Source organism: Hippocampus bargibanti, linkage group LG08, assembly GCF_051943395.1.
Source record: "Hippocampus bargibanti isolate YZ-2025 linkage group LG08, ASM5194339v1, whole genome shotgun sequence".
NCBI classification, from domain to species: Eukaryota; Metazoa; Chordata; class Actinopteri; order Syngnathiformes; family Syngnathidae; genus Hippocampus; species Hippocampus bargibanti.
This window is the reverse complement of record NC_142741.1, coordinates 5,904,021-5,929,062: the sequence shown is the minus strand read 5'-3', so window position 1 is coordinate 5,929,062 and position 25,042 is coordinate 5,904,021. Positions and strand designations below refer to the sequence as shown.

The following is a 25,042-nucleotide window of genomic DNA, read 5'->3' as shown; positions in this document are numbered from 1 at the left end:
GTGACTGAGACCTCAAAAAGGGACTTTGACCGCACAGGGGGACTTTGACCTCAAAAGGGGACTGAGACACCAAAAAGGGACTTAGACCCATAAAGGGGACTTTGACCTCAAAAGGGGACTTTGACCCCAAAAGGAGACTTTAACCCCCAAAAGGGGCCTTTGACCCCGAAAGGTCACCTTGTACGTGCTCTTTCCTCTGCACGTGGAAACACATGTGACGCCGAACAGACAAACCGGATCAAGTCATGGATGGATGGATGTCTGGCGATTCCTTCCTGCTAATTTTTTTCTCTCTGTGGTCCCCCCCCCCCTCCCCCACGTAGAAAGTGCCCCCGGACCAACAGGATCAACCGGCAGAAGCAAAACAATGTCCACTTCAGCTCCGAGAACACCATGCGCGCCTCCACCAGACTTATCTGATGAGCCTGTTGGTGCGCCCCCCCCCCACTGACAGTCCACATACACTTTTTAGAGCAACCCCCCCCCCCCCCCAAAAAAAAAAAAAATGTAGGATCTGCTTCACTCTCTTAGGGGGGGTCCGTACATCCCACCCACGAACACCCATTGGAGGATGAGGACCTCCGAGAAAAGACTGAGCTAGCGCAGTGGCGCTTGAGGGTTTGCCAGAGGGCACCACGAGGACCTGGACGGGTAACAACATGGGGGAGGGGGGATTGGCATTGGGGGGGTCATCGGAGAATACTGAATGTGCGTATGTACGTCTGGGTGTCGATTTAGAAATGTGACTTTTTGGTAGATGCGGGTTAGCCGATGTCTGTCCATTTTATAGGCGTGGGAGTAGGAGGAGGGGCAACGCAAATTGGGAATAGTGCAAAGCAGGGTAAGGGGACTTTTTTTCTCATTAGGGGCAGGGGGTGGGGGGTGGTACACGTGATGCCTTGCACCTTGTGTTATAGGAGACCACGGAGGTCACAATGTTATTCTAGAGCTCTTCTTCTTCTTCTTTGGTTGTGACAATGACTTCAGCTAGCGTATCTTGGGTCGATTCAGTTCTTTCTACGTTGTCTCGATGGAGTAATTCTTCCCTCTGTAAATGTAAATAAATAATTTATATCATGAGATCTTGCTAATCCCTTATATCACGGGTCTCCATGTCAAGGCCCGGGGGCCAGATCTGGTCCGCCACATCATTTTATTCGGTCCACGAAAGCAAATCAAGGTCAAGAAACTCAATCTCCGTCTATCCATCGAGCTAGTTAGTTTGTGAGTTATCTAGTAAATGAGCTAGTTAGCAATCAAGCTATTTAGAGAGATAGCTAGCTAGCGAGCAAGCTAGCTAGCGAGCAAGCATCAATTTATTCGGCCCATGAAAACAAAACAAACTTGGTAAATTCCATGCTCATCTCTCAAGCTAGCTACCTAGTGAGCTAGCTAGTGATCTAGCTAACTAGCTTTATTTCTATTCAGCTATCTGGCTAATCCCTTACATCACAGGTGTCCAAGTCAAGGCCCGGGCTAAATCTGGCCCACCACATCATTTTATTCGGCCCACAAAAGCATATCAAACTTGGGAAATTCCATGCTCATCTATCGAGCTAGCTAAGTAGTTAGCTAGCTAGTGATCAAACTACTTAGCAATCAAGCTAGTTAGTGGGACAGATAGCTAGCTGGCGAATTAGCTAGCTCTATTTCTATTCAGCTAGCTCGTTAATCCCTGACATCAGAGGTGTCCAAGTCAAGGCCCTCGGGCCAAGTCTGGCCAGCCACATTATTTTATTCGGCCCACGAAAGCAAATCAAACTTGGGAAATTCCATGCTCATTTATCCAGCTAGCTAGCTCTGTTTCTATACAGCTAGCTGTCTAATTCCTTACATCAATTCATGAATTTGTTGTGTGCTCTAGATTTAATATCAGGACGGAATTAAACATTGTAACGGCTTCCCCAAATTCATTCAGAGGTCTGGCCAGCGCTTTATCGGCACCCCTGCAAGAAAAAACAAAACCAAACCAATTCAGGAATGGCACTCAACGTCACACTTTTCAATTGAATTGCAGCGAATGAGTGAATGTACGCCACTCCGAAAAAATAGTTCAGGTTGCTGTCAATCACCGTAGTTGCATTTCACTTGTTATTGCAACGCTTTGATGGGAGAGTGACAAAAAAATAATATTAAAAATAAGAGCAGGATAGCCTGTCTGGCACAAATGAGCTCATTGTTGGGACAGGGATTTCCATGTTTCCATGTTAGAATCCCTGAAACAAGAAGAGAGCGGAAAGCGGGGTCACGGGAGACCCCCTCTGGGTACGTCAACATGTGCTAAAAGGCTAGCGGCGTGCAGGAAGGAAAGGATCCTGCATGGATGATGACATCGTTCAGGTGTCTCCAAAGTCCAAAACGAGGAGGAGGAAATAAAAGCAACTGAGACTCTCCAACCGAGACCTCGATTCACTTCTAAACGAGACCTGAACTGGAGTGGTCGGTCTTGAACACCAACAACACAAGGACGACTCAATCGTCTGTCGGTAGGGCGAGGCTTGCGGGTTACCATGGGGACCGAGCCCCTCCCTTTTGGCTCGTGGGGGAGGTGTTTTGAAAGTTCACAGCGTGTTTGTGCTTGTGTTTGCAGAGGGAGTGGGAGAGAGAGAGAGAGACAGAGAGAGAGAGAGAGAGAGAGAGAGAGAGAGAGAGAGAGAGAGAGAGGGAGGGAGGGAGGGCAGGAGGTAGGGGATCAGACCGAGACCAAGTGCGTGGGTGCGGAGCTCAGTCACTGGCAAAGTTGACTCCCCTGACTACAGGAGCCAGTCGCGTCGATCCACCGACCACAGCACCCGAGCTACCATGGAAGAAGAACCCCCCCGCACCGAGGCGACCCACCCCGAGACCGGCGGTGCCACGGGCGGCGCCCAAGCCGCGCCAGAGCCCGAAACCTTTCCCGAGAACCTTGCGCTACTCATCCCCAGCGTCGGCGCGTCGTCCGCTCGGTCCTCCCCGACCCAGACGGGCACCCTGGCCCGCTTGGGTTTGAAGATTCCCGTCAGCCCGTCTGGCGCCCCCCCGGTGAGCCCGGTGGACCGGGGCCAGGTGAGCGCCATTACTGTAGTGGCCCTGCTAGACAAGCTGGTCAACATGATGGAGGCGGTGCAGGAGAACCAGCAGCGGATGGAGCAGAAGCAGGCCGACCTGGAGGGGGCCGTGCGCTTGGTTCAGGGCGACGTCAGCCGCCTGTCCAAGACGCACGTGGGCACCTCTAACAGCGTCTGCAAGCTGCTGGAGCGCTCCCGCAAAGCCGGCGGACACCTGAAAGAGGTGCGTGAGCGCTTGGACAGGCAGGCAGTGCAGGTGAAGAAGCTGGAGGCCAACCACAGCCACCTGCTCAAAAGGAACCACTTCAAAGTCCTCATCTTCCAGGTGAGTGTCCGGGAACCGAAACCAGACCCCTCCAGATCTTTGCAAGTCCTAAATCATTCTTCTTTGGAAGCAATTTCCGGTCTATTCTGCTTTTTCAGATCTTTCTCACACCTTGGTAGGGTCAAACCTGCGTTTTAGAACATCTCGGTTCTCGGTTTTCGACCAAAAATTTTGGTTTTATAGCTCGGTTTACACCGAGATTCGGTTCTCGACCAAACTGAGCGCACCTGAATGCATCACTCCACTCAAACTTCCTTCGATGTCACTTCCTTGAACAGGTTTCTGGAAAAGATTATGTTCGAAAACCCAGGTTGGTCTGTATGTCTTTCCTTTGACGCGATCTTGTCGCGCCGTAGTCCTGATAAACTACATCGGATGTAGAGGAGGAGCTTCTATCCGATTGTCTGCTATTAAAGTGGTGCCACTTCAAGGTGTCGGTAAGGTTGGATATTTTGTGGCACGTGTTTCGGCTATCACCGGACTGGAAAGGCTCTTCCGGGATTCGCTTCCTGTACTATCGCGGCAAAATCACCTATTTGCATTGAAATTTGTCTGTGTGGTTTTTGTATCTTCATACATTTAGAGTCTCGCTTGGCACCAAACCAATTTCAATCGAGCTCCATTTAACGTTCCTCAGAGCCGTTCAAAACTTGTCCAACAGGAATCTGTACAACGCAACTGACTAATAACCGTGAGTGACAATCGTCGACAACACGCCAATGACTAAAACGAGATTCGCGACCTTTGGTTGTTGTCTACCAAGCAGTCCAAAATCGGTCCTATGGGGTACTCTGGCTGTTGTCTACGAAACTGTCAAAAATCAGTCCTAGGTGGACTTTCCCAGCTCTCCAGAAACTGACCCACCTGATTCGAATCATCAGGACGCTTCTAATGCCGCCTCTAAGCCAGCTGATGAGCTGAATCTGGTCTGTTACAGCACCGCCAGCAGTCCAGACACACCTTGCAATTTCTGGGGGATTTGAAATCGGCCCTGTAGCGTACAGTTTCAGAGTTTCAGTCCTCAACAAGCTAAGACGTCTTCAACGTCCTGCCTTGAGATCAAAATCCGACTTTTCAATTTGCTCCATAGCCCCTCCCACTGCAAAAAACAACCCAAGACCCAAGAACTTTGAATTTAGACTCACTGTCTGGTGGATTAGCATGAACATGAGCTTTTTGAAAAGGTACTCAGGTCTCAGCGGAAGGTAGGAAGGAAGAAAAAAAAGGGTGTGCCTGGGAAGGAAAATAATAGAAGAAGACTCTCGGGCTCCGACAGGATCTGCTTTCAGCCCTCGCAGCTATTCGGGCGGACAGACGGCCCTGCCGTTGGGGGTAACTCGAGACTGCCGCTGAACGTCACGTACGCTCTCTTCACTTTTCACCGAGACTAAAACTGAGCAACCAGGAAGGACAAAAATAAATCCATAAATAAATATTCGTTCACTTCGCCAAGTCAAGATATTTGTGAATATGCGCTAACGACCAAGATGGGTTCGTGATGCTAATATACCAATGCTAGCAAATTTTAAGTGAAAATTAAAAAAAAGCCGATCAGGTACACTTTCCCACCCGTCAAAGTGTGAAAACTAAACCCGGGTGCTGTACTGAAATTCCCGGAATTGATACCATAGACCCCTCCCACCACCCCCAACGATAAAACTCGTCATGACTCTCAACATGTATACTAATGTTCGACCGAGTTGTCAATGTGAAGGCAAGGGCGGTATTTGCGTTGGTCCGTGTGACTGCTGCATGCGCAACATACACAGATCCAAAAATAGATCAGGTGGAAATGTGTTCAACATCCGGTGAAGTCGCTAATACCGACATTTCAAAAGTAGATGTCATTGCATGTTGCTTTTCGTTTAGTTGTTTTTTCTTTTTTAATTGTGAAATAAGTCGGAAGACGCAATGCCCTGGGTTTGACATTTGGTTGCCATGGTAACATCAATGAAACTGACCTATTGATTGTACTGATTGCAATCGTGCCATGAAACCATTTTTATTATATATATTTCTTTAACAAATATGCAAAATGAAAAACCACGCCTTATTTCTAGCGGATAAACCTGCACCCGGCTAAACATGTCGTGTGCAGTTAGAGGGAAAAACAAAACGAAACAAATGAGTTTTGATGATAAAAATGTGTGTATCTTTATAGAGCACAGATGTCGAGCAAGCTAGCTAGCGAACGAGCTAGCTAGCGAGCAATCTTGCTAATGAGCAAGCTGGCCAGTGATTAAGCGAGCTTGCGATTGAGCTAGCTAGCGATCAAGCTCGGTAGTGATCGAGCCAGCTAGCGATGGAGCTAGCTAGTGAGCAAGTGAGATAGATCTTTTTCTATTCAGCTAGCTGGCTAATACTTTCCATCACGAGTGTAAAAAAAATCAAGGCTTGGGACCAAATCTGGTCCGCCACATCATTTTATTCTACCCACGAAAACAAATCAAGCATGTCAAGTGCCATGATGCTTGCTAAATTCCTTGTGAAATTCCATGCTCATCTATCGAGCTAACTCGCTAGCTAGCAAGCTCACTAGCTAGTGATCGCGTTAGCTAACGATCATGCTAGCTCGCGATTGAGCTAGCTAGCGATTGTGCTAGCTAGCGATCAAGCTAGCTAATGGATTGGGCTAGATAGCTGATTCAGCTAGCTCGCGAATCAAACTTTTCATGCTGCTTACTAAGTGAGAACCAAAATATCAAATTGTCGAATGTGAACCACAATAACAGTCATTATTTTTGACTTCAGGTTTGAAAAGTAGTTATTCAGATTTTGTGTGCTTTGTATTTAATATGTGGAGGGGATGAAACATTTCAATGGATTCCCCAAATTCATAACGGCCTCCGAGAAGACACTCTAACTGCAACGTGGCAAAAAAAGCAGTTTGACAGCCCTGTTACAGAGAGTGCACAAAACCGCGTGCCTGGGAAGGGAGGCGAGGTGGTGAAGGCTGTGTTGGGGTGGCGGGAGGGGGGGGGGGGTGAAGTAAGCTATTGTTGACACAGCCGCAGCCACCGAGTGCTCTCAACCATCTTGGTTATCTGGTTTCCCAGGTACCAAAGGGTTTTGTTGTTCGGGTGCAGCAGGTGTCGAGAGCGCGACGACTCCGCTTGAGTTTTGCTCGCCGACGGTCAAGGATCAATTTCATTGAATTTAGAGTGACTCATGTTTGGCGCCTTTCAATTTACGAGTGAATTCCACGGGAGAGCTGCGCTGGGACAAACCGAAGGTCTCGTTTGAGTTGGAAAACGGACACGGAGAGACGTCGTGTTGCAAAGATCACATTAACAAAAATTCAATTACATAGAAAAAGTGGTTTGTTGGTCAAGTAAAATCATCCATCTCGCGGTTTTGAGTCACATAAATCTTCTTTTATTATTATTATTATTATTATTATTATTATTATTATTATTATTATTATTATTATTACAGTAAAGTCTCGTTATATCGATATCGGATATATCGATAGTCCCGGTTATATCGATACTATTTCTATGCACGCACGGAGAAAATTACATGCAAACAGGGTCGGATATATCGATAGTCCCGGTTATATCGATATTTTTTCGGACTCCCTTGAATATCGATATAACGAGACTTTACTGTATTATTATTATTATTATTATTATTATTATTATTATTATTATTATTATTAGTAGTAGTAGTAGTAGTAGTAGTAGTAGTAGTAGTAGTGGTAGTAGTAGAAGTAGTAGTTGTACTAGTTGTCGTAAAAGTAGTAGGAGTAGTAGTAGTAATAATTGTAGAAGTAGTAGTAGTAGTAGTAGTGTTGTAGAAGTTGTAGTAGTAGTAGTCGTAGTAGTAGTAGTAGTCATAGTATAATAATAATAATAATAATAATAATAATAATAATAATAATAATAATTATTATTATTATTATTATTATTATTATTATTATTATTATTATTATTATTATTATTATTGGTAGTAGTAGTAGTAGTATTCAATTATATATTATTATTAATAATTTAATTATATAATAATAATAATTATTATTATTATTATTATTATTATTGCAAAATTTTCCATTGTGGGACGAATAAAGGTTTTCTGATTTTGTAATTCTGATTCTGATTCTGATTCTGATTATTATTATTATTATTATTTTCATTCCATCATGGTAATGTACTAAAATACCAACATGTATTTATTATTTACATTTATTTCTGTTTTTTTAAAAAAAAACCATCGGTTCATCAAATCAATCAAATCATCAAAAATTGGATGACTTATTAATAAAAAATAGAAACAGAAAAATATATTACATGTGACTAATTTTCCCACGTCAACTTTCTTTGTTTTTCTAAACATAAACGTCAATCAACAAATTCCTCATTTCAATAAAAGACAATAATCAAAATGTATAAAATCCACGCAATTATATCAACGCGAGAACGAAAACAAATGGCCGACATATTTTTCGCTATAGATGCGTAGCGTCGCTCCGGAAAACGACTAGCTTTTGAAACCTTCACCTCGTCTTGCTAATTAGCGCCATGCTGCTAACAGGGCTGACAGTTCGCTTATTAAAAGGATGTGTGTGTGTGTGTGTGCGTGTGTGTGTGTGTGTGTGTGTGTGTGTGTGTGTGTGTGTGTGTGTGTGTGTGTGTGTGTGTGTGTGTGTGTGTGTGTGTGTGTGTGTGTGTGCGTGTGTGTGTGTGTGTGTGTGTGTGTGTGTGTGTGTGTTGTGTAGCGGCGTGTGCTAGCATGCATGTTACCCAATCGCTATTATCATGATGCTTTGGCTCAGGTTTACGCAGTTCCAAAGTTGTAAATGAGCTTCGACAAGCCTGAGGGGGTACATTTAAGTCAAATGGGGGTTCGGGGGTGGGAGGGGTAGTCTCATTTGTTTTTCGCCTTGTTTATTTTCCCGTCTGCTGCCCATGCTAACTTAAACGACGTTTTGAAGTTAGCTTCTTTTTTTTTTTTTCCTCCACCCAAGTTTATTTGCCGAGTCATACGCCCGGAAGGCACACCTGATTTGGGTCACGCCCATTTACTTAGATAAGGGAGAGCATGAGTGTCTGGAAGTTTTCAAATGATATACACTGTATATCATTTGAAAACTTCCAGAATGGTCCGGTATCACTGTATATTATACAGTGAAATGTATATTATACATACTTATATTATACAGTGATACCTTGGCTTACAAAAAATAAAAAAGTGTTTACAGGGAGACCTCAACTTACAAACACCTCAACTTACAAACTTTTTGTCTTACAAACGTCAAATTTCTGAAACTTAAACCTTATAATAAGCATCAATTTTCATAATACACACCCACCCCGGCTGGCGGAGTGATCTTCGGCGGAAGCACACGACCGAACAGCACCAGAGGTTAAGTTACCAACAGTCCTTATGGAAGGTGACTCTCCTTCCATAAGCCATTAACAACCATCAAAAAGGTAAATAAAACTTTATTTTACAGCACAGTTTATTCCTTTAATTACAGTCGTCATGTAATGCGCCTCTCTTTTCAAACAGCAATTCCCTTTGACCTTCGACCTCCAACGCCATTCCATCAAGCCATAAATGACCATCACAAATGTAAATAAAGTGACTTTATGATACAATGCAGTGTATTTCTTTCATTGCAATACGATAGCACATTTATTATACATAGAATAAGGTATGTTGTGTGTAGTTTTAAAGCTTATTTAGTTGAAATGTATATTTTATGGAAACCTGGGAACGGATTATTCCCATTTTAATGGTTTCCTATGGGAATTTTTGTTTGGAGATACACACTTTTCGCCTTACACACTCTGTCTGGGAACCAATTAAGTTCGTAAGTTGAGGTCTCACTGTATTCCAAACATTAATTTCCCATAGGAAACCATTAAAGTGAGTATAATCCGTTCCCAGGTCCCCATAAAAAATATTTTTTAACTAAATAAGCTTTAAAACTACATACAATATACCTTATTTTATGTTGAATAAATGTGCTATTGATTGTAATTAAGGAAATAAACTGTACTATATAATAAAGTCGTTTTATTTACTTTTGTGATGGTTGATAGGACTATTTTATATCTGAACCAGGAGAAGAACAACAACTTTGATCCAACAATGGCCGTTGATGGCTTGATGCAATCAGAATCAGAATCAGAAAACCTTTATTCGTCCCACAATGGGGAAATTTGAAATGGATAACTTTTTGCATAAAGTGTCCCAAGGAGCTCTGGGTTGTACATCTTAGAAGTTGTGATATTGCAACAGCAACAGATGCAGGCAGACACACGAGAAACTTCATTAATAGCTGGTTCCCTTGCTTGTATGTTCTCTTCAAATCTTACAGATGGCTTGTGCGGGTTATTTGTGGAGCCTGGTTAATGGGATATTTTAACCTTTCAGTCTACACTCTGCCTTTGAACTATCAATAAAGTTGAAACAAGTCCAAATTTCACTGTTTTCTATTCATTTTGTCACCATTTCACTTTTGTTTTTTGTTTCATTTTTTTTCACCTTTTTCATTTGAAATGTGTGATTTAATATTTTATGTTGTTGATTGGCGTTTCTTAAAAAAAAGAAGTCACTGTTCCTCCCTGCAGTGTGATTTCACACAATAGCAAAATGGATAGTTAGCCAAGCTAGCTCGCTAACCATCCATACTTGGATGCTTTGCTCGCCCCCCAAAGCGACACACTAGCGGCGCGTTGAAAACAACAAAAAAATGAAAGTCCCGAGAGCCCCCCCCCCCCCCACACCCCCTCTACCGCTTCGCAAAACGGACCCAGAACACTCGTCACCCTGTACGAGGCCGCTGAGGTGGAAACAGCGAGTGCTTCATTCGATGTGGAAACAGCCACTAGGGCTCTGTTGACTGCGCTCGGTCCCCCCCAAAAAAAGATTACAATGCGCTTATTGCATAATGAGGACTAATGAGGGCCTTAATTACTGCCGCTCATACTTCTTTGTATGGTTTTTTATTTTTTATTTTTTTACATGCCAGCGCTGGATGGTTGCACACGATGCAAATGCCACGATGCATACTGAGTATTTTATATATCGAGGTTTTTAAACACTGCAAGAATTAAAACAAGGGCGTGGATAAACCTCCTGGACCCTCTGCACCCTGCCCACCACCTTTTCCAGCGACTCCCCTCAGGCGCACCAAATCCAGCAGATATTTCAACGGCTTCTTCCCCTGTCGCCATTAACTCTCTAAACAGTAATCCAAACCTTACTGGACCCTCCGCACCCTGCCCACCACCTTTTCCAGTGACTCCCCTCAGGCGCACCAAATCCAGTACACATTTGAATGGTTTCTTCCCCCGTCGCCATTAACTCTCTAAACAGTATCCCAAACCTTACTGGACCCTGCGCACCCTGACCACCACCTTTTCCAGCGACTCCCCTCAGACGCACTAAATCCAGCAGATATGTCAACAGCTTCTTCCCCTGTCGCCATTAACTCTCTAAACAGTAATCCAAACCTTACTGGACCCTCCGCACCCTGCCCACCACCTTTTCCAGTGATTCCCCTCAGGCGCACCAAATCCAGTACACATTTGAACGGTTTCTTCCCCCGTCGCCATTAACTCTCTAAACAGTCACATAAATAGAACTTTACCGTTCGTTTTTGCAGTTTTGTAATGATGATCCTAATAATAATAATCCATTTCATTTCTACCCAGCTAGCTATCTAGCTGGCTATTTAGCTGTCTAGATAGCTATCTAACTGGCTACCTGGCTTCCTATCTTGGTGGCTTCCGAGCTAACTATCTATTAGCTATTTAACTGGCGAGCTGGCTATCTATTAGTTATCTATTAGCCAGCTAGCTACCTAGCTGGCTATTTAACTATCTAGCTAGCTAAATAACTGGCTACCTGGCTAGCTATCTAGGTGGCTTCCTAGATATCTAGCTATTAGCTATCTAACTCGCGAGCTTGCTATCTATTAGCTATCTAACTCGCGACCTTGCTATCTATTAGTTATTTATTAGACAGCTACCAGCTAGCTATCCAACCAGCTACCTAGCTAGATATTTAGGTGGCTTCCTATCTAGCTATCTATTAGCTGTCTATCTAGCGAGCTAGCTATTTATTAGTTTTATATTAGCTGGCTACCCAGCTAGCTATCACTAGTGCAGTGTGTTCAACCGGAGATAATTCCTTGTGGGTTTTACATACTTGGCCAATAAAGTTGATTCTGATTCTGATGATAGCTTTTTTTAATACACGAAGAATGCGACCTATAACCTTGCATAACAAGCGGAATGAATTTGAGAGCGGCGTGAACGCCGACCGAGGTGAACTTGGAGACGGACAAGTTTGTTGTCCTTCGCGAGAGACGGGACTGCTTCCCAAAAAAAAACGATTCACATGCAAGAACGCCTTTTTCGCGGCAGTTTAATAAATGACTCGTTTGCACTTTGTTCACCTCTGTCGAGTCTGAGCTTGTCGTTAAGGAGAAACGTATCCCAAAAAAATGTGGGCGGGGCCATCACATAACGTTGGAAGACCCAAAAAAAATTCAATAAAAAGGCGGAGCTAAAGTTTGCCTGTTGTATCCGTGCCTGCGTGGGTTTTCACCAGGTACTCCGGTTCCCTCCTGCATTACCAAAAATGTGCACGGCAAGTGAAGTGAACACTCCCGAAAATTGGCCCCCGGGGTGTTATTGCGAGTGTTGTTGGTTGGTCGTATACGTGTTCAGGGTGTCCCCCGCCTATAGCCCGAGGATGGATGGGTTGGGTTCTGGCATGCCTACAAATCTCGTGAGGAAAAGCGGTTCGGATCATGCATGGATCTTCAAATATCAAGCGACTTTTTTGCCGCGAGCCACATTGTAGTTACGCTTTCCTCTCGGCGGCCATTACAACGTTTAATCCCCTCCACATATTAAATACAGAACGCACAACAAATTCAAATCTGAATTCAAATCTGAAATCAAGATTATTGACTGTTATTGTGGTTTATATGGGATAAAACAGATTTGGCCCTCAGGCCTTGAGTTAGACACCTAAGCGATTAGCCAGTTATCTGAATAGAAATAGAGCTAGCTAGCTTATTCGCTAGCTACTAGAGCAATTGTAAGCATTTCACAAACTTGATTTGCTTTTGCGCGGCGGGCCAGATTTGACTTTGACACCCGTAATGTAAGAGATAAGTCAGCTCGCAGGATAGTAAAAGAGCCAGATAGCTCATTCGGTAGCTAGCTTGATCGCTATCTAGCTTGATCGCTATCTAGCTTGATAGATGAGCATGGAAATTCACAAGCTTGATTTGCTTTTGCGTGCCGAATAAAATGATGTGGGACCCTGGGCATTAATTTAGACACCTAAGCGATTAGGCACTTATCTGAATAGAAAGAGAGCTAGCTAGCTAATTCTCTAGCTAGTTAGCTCGATCGCTATAACGCGATCTTTAGCTAGCTTGATAGATGAGCAATTGTAAGCATTTTACAAACTTGATTTGCTTTTGCGCACGAAATAAAATGATGCGGCGGGCCAGATTTGACTTTGACACCCGTAATGTAAGAGATTAGCCAGCTACCTGGATAGAAAGAAAGCCAGAGAGCTCGTTCGGTAGCTAGCTCCTTTGCTAGCTAGTTTGTTCGGTAGCTACCCAGTTCGCCACCTAGCTCATTCGCTAGCGAACTCGTGGGCTAGCTAGCTTGATTACTAGCTAGCTCAAAATATGATCATGGAATGTCACAAGTTTGATTTGCTCTCGTGGGGCGAATCAAATAATGAGGCGGGCCAGATTTGATTTTGACACCTGTGATGTAAGAGATTAGCCAGCTAGCTGGATAGAAAGAGAGCAGTCTAGCTACTTTGCTAGCGAGCTCGTTCGCTATCTAGCTCGTTTACTATCTAGTTAGTTCGCTATCTGACTCACTGGCTTGCTAGCTTGTTCCTTAATTAGCTCGTTCCCTAACTAGCTCGTTCCATAGCTAGCTCGTTCGCTAGCTAGCTCGTTCGCTAGCTAGCTCGTTTGCTAGCTAGCTCGTTTGCTAGCTAGCTCGTTCGCTAGCTAGCTCGTTTGATAGCTAGCTCGTTCGCTAGCTAGCTCGTTCGCTAGCTAGCTCATTTGCTAGCTAGCTCATTCATGAGCTAGCTCGATGACTTTATTAGCTCGTTATCTAGATAGCTCATTTGCTCGCTATCTCGTTTGCTAACGAGCTCGTTCACAAGCTAGCTCATTCGCTAGCAAGCTAGTTCGCTAGCTAGCTCGTACGCTAGCTAGCTCGTTCGCTAGGTAGCTCATTCACTGGCAAGCTCAATAGATGAGCATGGAATTTCACAAGTTTGATTTGCTCTCATGGGCTGAATAAAATGAGGTGGCGGGCCAAATTTGGCATTGACTTTGACATCTGTTGAAATAGAAAATGGAACTCTGAAAATGAACTCGTTGCATATTCAAGGATAAGACGGGCTTACTTGTGAAAACAAGTATTTGTCCTCCGGTCTCCGAAACCGCCAAGGCGACATATTCTGCATATTTTGCTTGTTAAGCTTGTCAACGGCAGGCTTAAATGTGCCACTCAAACGCTTGACATTTTTGCAGTTTGCTTTTTTTCATGAACTTTCAGTAGCGCCCCCTTGGCACTTTATTTATTTTTTTACAGACTACAGCCCTCGTTTCAAAGATTTCACCAAAACTGGATGAAGGCGTCAATCATAACATATCTCTCTTCCCAAAGCGGCCATGACATCCAATCCAGGAAAAAAACAGGAAACAAAACAGTTCTCGTTTCATTCAGAGGGCAAAAAGACAAAAATAAAAAATAAATAGGCCGCCTAAATCAAACATGTCAGATAACTTGATGACTTCCCGGATTTATCTTTTGGACGCCGTTACGCAAACAGGCCACTACACGCTGTAAACATGGCGACAATTTGTGGCGCGGCCTTATCAAAAAAAAAAAAAAAACAATGGCGCCGTTTGTATTTGCTGATTGGAACGGTCCTGACGCTATCGCTCTGTGCGAACTGAAAGAAAACGATCGCCCGAAACACAATTGTAGGAAATGTCAGGGGGGGAATCGGAATAGCATGACAGTTTCACTGCTATCTATCTAGCTAGCTAGCTAGCTATAAGCGATCTATTAGCTAGCTAGCTATTAGCTATATAGCTAGCTAGATATTAGCTATAGAGCTTGCTATCTATTACCGATCTAGCTAGCTAGCTATTAGGTAGCTAAATCGCTAATAGATAGCTAGCTAGCTTTCTATCTAATTGAGTAACTTCCTCGTTGAGTGAACGCTGGTGCATGTGGCTGCCGCTGCTCAACCACAGAAAAACTGAATCCTGTGACTGTAAAGTGACTTTGAGAGTTTTGAAAGGCGCTTAATAATAAATGAAATGTATTATTATTTGTATTATTATTTGATGTAATATTATCATTTACTAGCTATTTGCTATCCATTAGCTCTGGCTGGCTAGCTATCTGGCTGGCTACCTAACTAGCACTTTATTTGCTATCTATTTGCTATCTAGCTGGCTCGCTAGCTGTCTAGCTACCTATCTATTGGTTGTCTGACTGGCTAGCTATTAGCTATCTATTAGCTAGCTAGTCATCTTTCTATCTATTTGAGTTTCTTGAACGGTTGATTGAACGCTGGCGGATGTGGCTGCCGCTACTCACCCACACAAAATAATCTTATCCTGTGACTGTAAAGTGACCTTGAGAGTTTTGAAAGGAACTTATAAATGAAATGTATTATTATTATTATTATTATTATTATTATTATTATTATTATTATTATTATTATTATTATTATTATTATTATTATTATTATTATCATTGAAAGCTATTTGCTATCTATTAGCTCTGGCTGGCTACCTATCTGCCTGGCTACCTAACAAGCACTTTATCGTTTATCTATTTGCTATCTAACTGGCTCGCTAGCTATCTAGCCACCTATCTATTGGCTGGCTGGCTGGCTGGGTGGCTAGCTATTAGCTATCTATTAGCTAGCTCGTCAGCTTTCTATCTATTTGAGTTACTTGAACGCTTAAAAGGGTTGATTGAACGCTGGCGCATGTGGCTGCCGCAGCTCACCCACAGAAAAAAAACCTTATCCTGTGACTGTAAAGTGACCTTGAGAGTTTTGAAAGGCGCTTATAAATGAAATGTATTATTATTATTATTATTATTATTATTATTATTATTATTATTATTATTATTATTATTATTATTATTATTATTATTATTTTGGATCGTCCAGTAGATGGACGTTCCTGAGGACGGGACGAAGCGCTACCAGATGATTCCGTTTCCTTACCCTCACTTCCCATTTCCTCTCGACCCTCCACGGACAAGGATTTTGGGATGACCGGGAAAAGGACTTCCTGAGACCGTGTACAGGATCCGCATATTTGCTGATATAGCGGATTTTCTCAATGGGTTGAGCTCAGTTCCGTTCACGCAGACGGCCAAGAATTCATATCGAGTCTCCTTCACGCCACTCTCGCTTATTCCGTTTCAAGAACCGATCTGGTTCCTAACCTGAAAATAAGGCTAAACTGTGACATCAACAGGCGCGTCTACTTCTTTTCTTTCGCGGCTGTGTTGCGCAATCATCTATCATGACTTCCTTTCCCAACTTTCCATTTGTTTTTTTATGAGACACTACCGCCAACCAGTGGCGAACCATGCATTTGATACCAAGGCCTTCAGTAGTGCTACTTCTGAAACAATCCAAGCCTTCAGAACTAATTCATGATGATACAACCTTGACTGCAGCTCCAGCTGGAACTCATCAAAAATGTTGTGTGATTTACAAGAGGGTAGTGTTAGCTCGGACTTCTGAAACAATCCAAGCCTTCAGAACTACAGTGAAACGTTGGCTTACAAACTTAATTGGTTCCCATCACAAAAGTAAATAAAACGACTTTATTATATAGTACAGTTTATTTCCTTAATTACAATCAATAGCACATTTATTCAACATAAAATAAGGTATATTGTATGTAGTTGTAAAGCTTATTTAGTTAAAAAATATGTTTTATGGGGACCTGGGAACGGATTATACTCACTTTAATGGTTTCCTATGGGAAATTAATGTTTGGAATACAGTGAGACCTCAACTTACGAACTTAATTGGTTCCCAGACAGAGTGTGTAAGGCGAAAAGTGTGTATCCCAAAAATTAATTTCTCATAGGAAACCATTAAAATGAGAATAATGTGTTTCCAGGTACCCATAAAACATAATTTTCTACTTTCTAATTTTCTAAGCCTTAAAACTACACAAAATCTACCTTATTTTATGTATATTAAATGTGCTATGGTATTATAATTAAATAAATAAACTATATAATAAAGTCGTTTGATTTACCTTTGTGCTGGTCGTTGATGGCTTGATGGAATGGAGTGGCCAGTTTCCTCAGAATTAAACACTTGATGAGGAACGTAGCCTTCTTCTTTCGCCATCTTGAGGAATGATCCCTTGTAGGTGCTGTGATAATTTTATCTAGTTCCTCATCAATTGGTCAACTGCTGTGAAATGTAAATTTCTCCACTGCTAGACTAATAAAGGCAAATCCAATCCAATCCAATTGTGTTCTGTTTAGCTGGGTTGATAGCTTTTTGCATCAACTGTACAGACGGCTTGTGCGGGTTGTTTGTGGAGCCTAATTGATGGGATTTTAACCTTGCAGTCTACACTCTGCCTTTGAACTATCAAAGTTGAAACTCTCTCACTGTCGTCTGCCTGTCTCGTTAATATTTAAACCGCCTCCCCTCACTGCTGCGTTCTTGATCAATCACTCGGCTGTAACCGAAGACTGGGGGCGAGGAATAGAGGAGAAAAAGTCGGCTGCCATTTTGTTATTAGAAGCACGGGCTCCTTCGCGAACAACACATCACTCATTGCGGCAGCTCCGTGTGTATCCCGGAAAAAGTTCATATGCCAAGGTAAAATTTTCATAAATTTAACGTTTGTAAACCGAAAAGTTCGTAAGCTAAGAGGTTCGTACACCGAGGTATCACTGTATTTTATGATGATACAACCGTAACTGCAACTTCAGCTGCAATTCATATCAAAAATGTTATGTGATTTCCTACGAGTCCACTAGAGGGTAGCATTAGCTACGAAAAAAGGCCTGCGAGAAGGCCTATTTGTCGCTAACTGGAAATCAGATTTCTGAAATTTCATTGGTTCAATCAGTGTCTGAAACTCATGACAAAAAGTTAGCGGACACCCGCACCCAGTCATTTTTATTGGTGTTTTGCTTTTGACTAAAGTGTCCTGCCCCATTTTCCACAACTTGAAACACAATAAAACTACCAATGGCCAAAAAAAACATTGTTGTGAAGTATCAAGGATTTTTTTTAAATTAAGGAAGTACTTACCACAAATGCTCCCATGCTTACTTTATGGTAAATATCACTTGCTGAAGATTTTGCTCCAGTGTCGTTTGTCATCATGGTGTGCAATGTTTGCATTGCGTTGTCTGCTAAAAGCCACGTGGACTCCTTTCTAAGCGCCTTTCAAAACTCTCAAGTACACTTTACAGTCACGGTATAATGTACGTTTACGTTTTTTAGCGTCATAAATTTTGTTAGCTTCTTTTGAAGCTTTCTACTGGGGCTGAGGTTCTGTCAATCTACTTTGGAAAATGACATTCAAATGCACGACCGTATAACACTCGGAAAAGTCCGAAGCACAAAACAGGCTTCTGAATGGCTGCCGTGCCGAGTATGCAAATTGCCAAACGAATGCCAATTTGCATACTCGGCACGGCAGCCAACCAGAAGCCTGCTTCGTGCTTTGGATTTACCGTGACTGTAAAGTGTACTTGAGTTTTGAAAGGCGCTTAGAAAGAGGTGTTCACATGGTTTTGTAGCAGTTTACTTGTAGCGTTTGCTTTATTGAGTAAAGCAAATGTTTGATTTGAAAAAAAATCTTGAAGAGGTTGTCGGCCACCCTGGCCGAGACGTTTTGAAAGTTGTACGCCGACCAAACAGTTGTACGCCCCGGGCCTCCGGGCAGATGTTATTTCAAACACTGGTTAAATGGTTAAATACGAAAACACGCATCTGGAAGTAGCACAACTGGAGAAAGAAAAGCCATGAGAGAAAGATGAAAGACATTTTCGGATTATTTCGTAAGAATTCGTGGACAAAATAGAATTCACATCAGTCTGGGATTACGATATTTTTAGGCCAGTAGAGAAAGCTTTGCAGGCCTAGAGGATCCGCCACTGCCGTCTGCATTTCGTGGTCAAATCAACTTTGTCCTATTCTGTCCCATCTCACCCTGATCGGTTCAGTTTGGATGATACAAATTCTTACATAAGCATTTTGTTGCTAGACTTAATTTTCTATTCATGCAAACGACGCCTCAGCATCGGAAAATCTTGATCTGAACCCTCGCCGCCAATGACGTAACAAGCGCCGGCCGGTGAACAACAAAGTTGTTGTCACATGAAATTATCTCTGTTGTTTGGTTTCGTTCCAAATTGATGTACGTTACGTCATTGAAGTGTCTCTCAAAATGTCCGATGTCCAATCAGCTCGGTCGTTAATGGTGAGACAAAAGAGGCACGTTATCGCCGACGCGAGACACTAAAACAGACGTTCTAAAGGCTGTTCTTGTCTTTGACGTGATCATTTTCCTGGGTGACTCTATTTAAGTATTTGGTATTTCAAAAGATAACCAAAAACAGATTCTTGAGCGTTTTGTAATCCTCTTTGTGTTTCATTTGTTTCTGAACAGGAAGACAACGAGATACCTTCGAGTGTGTTGGTTAAAGATTCCCTCAAGACTCCCCAACCAAGCCAGTATGATGCAGAGTCAACTCAGCCCAACATGTCGGTCGCCAGCTCCGTTGATGGTCTCCAGACCATCAGCCTCTCCTCAGACGAGGACATCTCGGTTGACAGGGCGGAAGGAGACGAGCTGGAGTGCGGTGCCGCGGGGGGAAGCATCCATGGGTTTGAGCGAAGGTCTGACAAGTTCAAGCGCTCCAGCCTGAAGAAGGTCGACAGCATCAAGAAGGCCTTCTCGCGCCAGAGCATCGAGAAGAAGATGGCACAGATCAGCACCAAGATTGTGCCGCCGGAAAAACGTGAAAAGATTATCAAGACTCTCAGTCCCACCCACCCCAAGAGCCCTACCGCTAAAAGCTCCACATTCAAGGTATCGCCCATGACCTTTAATGTCAAGAAAATGAGAGATGGCGAGGCTCATTCGCATGAGGCGGCCGGCGGGGAAGAGGCCCATGTGGAGATGGCTCGTCTGGAATGCTTAGCACCGGCATCGGACGAGAACGTCGTGCAGAAGAGTCAACCGACGGCGAACCAGTCCACTGCGGGAGGCCTTAAGGCGGAGTTAGCAATCAACGGAGAAACGCAGAGCATCCAGTACGAAACCAATGGCAATCGCTCCGCTGGTCTTGCCGTCCCTGAGCAAGACGACGACATCGGCGACGATAAGGAGGACGAGGAAGACGAAGAAGCGGGGGATCCCCACAAACATGAAGAGAAACAACCCCTGACGGTAGTGGGAGAGACCGCTGCCATCAAGCAAATGTACTAATCGCCGCTCCGGGTTTTCCTACGGTCACCGAGTAGGATTCAAATGTTTCTCGCAAGTAAACAAGAGTAGAGTTGGTTCAAAATTACTTTGATTGTCCAACCTTTGATTGTCCTTGGTAGACAGGGCTTAGTCGCCATTTTGCGGTCTCTTGGTAAGTTCTCCAAAGACTGCAAAACAGATGCGATATTAAAAAGGAAAGAGAATTTGTGAATAGCAAACTGCGGATGTCATTTTTAGGCGAAATAGAAGAAGCGAGGATATTATGTTTGTCTCGTAACTACTGTACGTCACGGTTGCAAAATCTTGTCATTTCTGTTGTGGGGAACGTGGCTCATTCTAGACGTCCACCGGTTTCAAGTCGCTTCTTAATCGACTGTCGTTTAACACCACGATCACAGAGTCCGCCGATTGGCCGTTGACTACACACGTGGAGTCAAGTCCGATTATTGGACCCTGGTTGACTTTGATCAAACTTAAGCTAGGAATTAGCCCGGTCTTCACTGTTCCAAATGGCTCGGTCACCGATGCTTCTTGAAAATGTGCCCATCAGAAACTGGGCACAATTTGAACGGCAGCGCATCTCCGAGGCAATGGTCCAGGTATGTCCCTCTCACTGGGCTCATCTGTCTCCCTACTGAAAAACAACTTTTGTTCTGGCCTCTTTTTTTCCCTGTTTGAAAAACGAGTTAATCTTTGGCCACATAATTGTCGAGGTAGCACGTTGCCAGGTTATGCAAGAGCAGGAATGGGGACAGCCGAGTCCTGCGTTCTCTCGATGCTCTTTTTAAGGTGCCCAATTTGACACTACTGGTTGTGAGAGTTCACTCGTCAAGTATCTAAGGAGTACCAAAGTAATATCCTGAATCAGAAAACCTTTAATCGTCCCACAATGGGGAAATTTGCAAAACGTCACGAACAGGATTCGAACCTGTGCGGGAAACCCCATTGGATTTCGAGTCCAACGCCTTAACCTCTCGGCCACCGTGACATTACAGGCAAAGAGCACCTGGTATTCCCAGGCAGTCTGACATCCCCATACTAACCAGGTCCAACCCTGCTTAGATTCCAAGATCAGACGTTCTCAGGGTAGTATGGCCGTAAGCTTACAGGTACAATTTGAACGGTAGTGTATCCGTGCTAAATATTGGCTGTGCTTCCACAGCCGAATGTTGTAATCACACGTGGACACTTCAGAAAATAGAATATTGAAGAAAAAAAAACAATGTCTTATAGATATGCAACGAGTGATGATTTGCTACTGGTGGGATTCAAACGTTGAGTCGAGTCGCTTTTTCTTTTTCTTTTTTGTAGCTTATCTCTTAAGTGATTTTCTCTCCTGCGGTGACATGCAACAGCGTAGTTGCCATCTGCAACGTGCACTAGCTGGTATGAGTCATTGCACTCCTGAAGGAGTTGATTTCTCTGATTTGGGGGAGATAAGATGGATGGTAAAACATGCCTCCCACCCCCATTCTTCTTCTCTTCTGTGGGGTTCTTTAGCCAAGATCGTTTTGCAAACGTTTTGCATTACCTTGTGGAGGTTAAACACAAAAGCGCTCCTTTGAAATCTACCGTAATTTCCGGACTAAAAAGCGCACCTGATTAAAAGCCTCACACAGTACATTTTTAAAAGACAAAACATTTTGTTCATACATACATACAAACCGCATGTTTATAAAGATAGTCAGTCCACAGAAAACGTTTTCAAAAGTTTTAACAATACAGTGACACCTCGGTTTACGAACCCCTTGGCTTACGAACTTTTCAGTTTACGAACGTTAAATTTATGAAAATTTTACCTTGGCAGACGAACTTTTTTCGGGATACACACGGAGCTGCCTCAATGAGTGACGTGTCGTTCGTGAACGACCCCGTTCCTCTAACAACAAAATGGCAGCCGAGTGTTTTTTTTCCCTCTATTCCCCACCCTCAGTCTTCAATTAAAGACACATGATTGGTCAAGAATGCAGCAAGGGAGGTGGTTTAAACTTTAAAGAGACAGGCAGACGACAGAGTGAAAGTGACAAAATGGATAGTTCAAAGGCAGAGTGTAGACTACAAGGTTAAAATATCCCTATCAACCCAGCTAAACAGAACACAATTGATGAGGAACTAGATAAAATTATCACAGAGAAAGCACCTACAAGGGATCATTGCTCAATATGGTGAAAGAAGAAGGCTACGTTCCTCATCAAGTGTTAATGCTGAGGAAACCGGCCACTCCATTCCATCAAGCCATCAATGACCATCACAAAGGTAAATAAAACGACTTTATTATACAGTATGTCTTATTTCTTTAATTATCATACAATATAACATTTATTATACATAAAATAAGGTATATTTTGTGTCGTTTTAAAGCTTAGAAAATTAGAAAGTCGAAAATTATGTTTTATGGGTACCTGGAAACGGATTATTCTCATTTTAATGGTTTCCTATAGGAAATTAATTTTGGGGATACACACTTTTCGCCTTACACACTCTGTCTGGGAAACAATTGAGTTCGTAAGCCAAGGTATCACTGTATATCTTACTTTTTCTTTCAAAACAGCTACGCGGCAGCAACACAACATTCATTTCGGTAACACAGCCTGAACAGGGCTGGTAAAAAAAAACATGCCGGTAAAAGTGAGACACGTGGGCATTCGCTTATAGTTATGTGGCGTTCGCGAACAAGCTGGTTCTTATAGCCGGAGCTCCTAACAAGGAGCCGTAAATGGGAGCCGACTTTTTTTTGTTCTCTATTCCCCGCCCCCAGTCATTTTTATTGGTGTTTTGCATTTGACTAAAAATATCAGCCTGTGTGTTTTGGGTATTTTAGATGCTATAAAACGTTTTTCTGCTGTCAGTTAAGAAAGAAAAAATGGTGTCGGTTGTCCTTTAAATTAGCCAGTGGTGGCTTAGTGGGATGCATTTGCAGTCTGGACTCAAGGGGTGAGATTTCTGCTTCTGGAGAGCCTTAAAAGCCAGGGTGTCAAAGTCAGTTTTTTTTTGCCACGGGCAACATTGTATGAATTTGGGAAGCCATTGGAATGTTTGATCCCCTCTACATATAATAATAATAATACATTTCATTTCTAAACGCCTTTCAAAACTCTCAAGGTCACTTTACATTCACAGGATAAGTTTTTCTGTGGGTGAGCAGCGGCAGCCACACGCGGCATCATTCACTCAACCCGATAGTAACTCAAATAGATAGAAAGCTAGCTCACTAGCTAATAGATAGCTAATAACTAGCTAGCTAGATAGCTAGATAGCCAGCTACCAGAGCAAATAGAGAGCTAGCTAGATAGATAGATAGCCAGCTAAATAGCAAATAGATAGCATATTTTTATGTAATTATATTATTTTTAATTATATACACTATTTGAACCTATTTGATACTTTGTTTTGATTTTTTAAAAATTAATTTATCTATGTTCATCATGGGGTATAAGAAAAGCCCATTCCCCGCATGTGTGTAGTGTAATCAATAGTTTAAAAAGCTCGTCCATTCGTAAATACATTTTCAAGACACCATTTCTTATTTTCAGGATTGTAAATTGCGAGAGCATAACAGTCTTCCCCTACATATTCCATCTAAAGCGCACAGCAAACGAAATAATAACTACTTTTCAAATATGAAGTCAAGAATAATGACTGTTATTGTGGTAGCTAGCATCATTGCAATTGACGTGCATAATTTGCTTTTGCAGTCCCAATAAAATGATGCGGCAGGCCAGATTTGGCCCGTGGGCCTTTATTTTGACACCTGTGCTCTAAAAAAACTGAACTTATCTACCAGTCCTTGTTTTTTTGTGTCTCTGGACTTTTAAAAAATAGCTGAGGTGCCAAGTTTCACCCCTGGTTGTCTTGGTGATAAGAGCCTGAATCAGAACCACCCACCCGAGACAAAGCAATGTCAACCAGACTGCATTAAGGGGATGTTTAATGTTCTGTAATTATATATATTTGACCATTAAATGCCAGAACTTTTTATTAAGGCGCCTGGGTTTTATTTTGTGGAAAAAAAACACACAGCATGTCTCCTAACACTTTTATTTCTCTGCTTATCTGATATTGAATGTGATCAAATAAAATGAGATGTGCAGCCACGATGTGTATACAACTTTTTTCTATGGAATATAATTCAAGTTCTGCATGAGATCTCTTCTTTGCGTCAACTAGGATGTAACATTTGTCTTTGTACGATTGATGCAGTCCATTGGCTTGAATCGGACACTGTGTCGGATATTCTCTCGTTCTTATCCTCCATTTAACTTGCTTTCGTTTGAAGACAGGGGGGTGATCTGTTTTCATGTATTTTGGCCTCCTGTTTGTCTGAAAAGCAGATTTCTTATTCTTTGTTCTCGGTGTACAGTGATACCTCAGTTTACGAACCCTTTGGCACAATTGATGAGGAACTATATAAAATTATCACAAAGAAAGCACCTACAAGGGATCATTCCTCAAGATGGTAAAAGAAGAAGGTTATGTTCCTCATCAAGTGTGTAATGCTGATGAAACCGGCCACTCAATCCCATCAAGCCATCAACGTCCATCACAAAAGTAAATAAAATGACTTTATTATACAGTACAGTTTGTTTCTTTAATTATAATACCATATCACATTTATTATACGTAAAATAATGTATATTTCTGTAGTTTTAAGGCTTAGAAAATTAGAAATAGAAAATTAGTTTTTGTTTTTTTATGTTTTATAGGGACCTGGGAACAGATTATCCTTGTTTCAATGGTTTCTTATGGGAAATTAATTTTTGGGATACACACTTTTCGCCTTAGGAACTCTGTCTGGGAACCAATTAAGTTTGTAAGCCAAGGTATCACTGTATTCAGTTCTTAATTATTTTTTAAATATGCTCACGGTGTTGCTTTTCTAATTTCATTGGATAGAAGTTAAGCGAGTGGGAAACCAGCAGCGCCTTCACTCCCATTGCTAACATCATGTGAACATTTTCTTTCAAACATTAACCTTGTTAGCCACAATAAAGGAACAAAACATGAAGCTTGATTTGTATTCTTTTTCAAGTCAAACGCAGGGCGTTGCTTCTCACGCTGCATATACCATCAGGGATCAGAATAGCTCACTTAAATCATCAATGCGGCACTCCTGAGCACGACAACGGGCACAAACATGTTTGACGGAGAAGCTCAAGA

The 25,042-nt window shown here is 42.5% G+C and overlaps 3 protein-coding genes and 1 non-coding gene across 5 annotated transcripts in view; 2 read left to right on the top strand and 2 right to left on the bottom strand.

Annotated features, from left to right (window-relative positions):
- tmeff2a (transmembrane protein with EGF-like and two follistatin-like domains 2a) overlaps nt 1-1,080 on the top strand; it is a 124,280-nt gene extending 123,200 nt beyond the window's left edge. Inside the window, exon 10 of the mRNA XM_089003489.1 lies at nt 324-1,080. Coding sequence (XP_088859615.1) covers nt 324-420 — 97 coding nt within the window. The 3' untranslated portion in view covers nt 421-1,080. The remainder of the gene's footprint in view (nt 1-323) is intronic.
- The window catches only part of LOC148894434 (uncharacterized), a 255,370-nt gene extending 249,082 nt beyond the window's left edge, over nt 1-6,288 (bottom strand). For both annotated transcript variants that reach the window (XM_089003491.1, XM_089003493.1), the window contains exon 1: nt 4,237-6,288. The gene's annotated coding sequence lies outside the window, so the exon portion shown is untranslated. The remainder of the gene's footprint in view (nt 1-4,236) is intronic.
- On the top strand, nt 2,716-24,890 carry LOC148894432 (caveolae-associated protein 2-like). Its single transcript, XM_089003488.1, has 2 exons — nt 2,716-3,372; nt 19,064-24,890. The coding sequence occupies exons 1-2, from the start codon at nt 2,803-2,805 to the stop codon at nt 19,883-19,885; spliced, it is 1,392 nt and encodes a 463-aa protein (XP_088859614.1). The 5' UTR covers nt 2,716-2,802; the 3' UTR covers nt 19,886-24,890.
- On the bottom strand, nt 20,793-20,873 carry trnas-cga (transfer RNA serine (anticodon CGA)). The gene has a single exon. It is a non-coding gene; the product is annotated as a tRNA-Ser (tRNA).
- Nucleotides 24,891-25,042: the final 152 nt, after the last annotated feature.

Coding starts and splice junctions, on each gene's coding strand:
- LOC148894432 (XM_089003488.1), top strand. CDS start 2,803: ATGGAAGAAGAACCCCCCCGCACCGAGGCGACCCACCCCGAGACCGGC. Junction 3,373..19,063: donor TCAAAGTCCTCATCTTCCAG/GTGAGTGTCCGG, acceptor GTTTCTGAACAG/GAAGACAACGAGATACCTTC.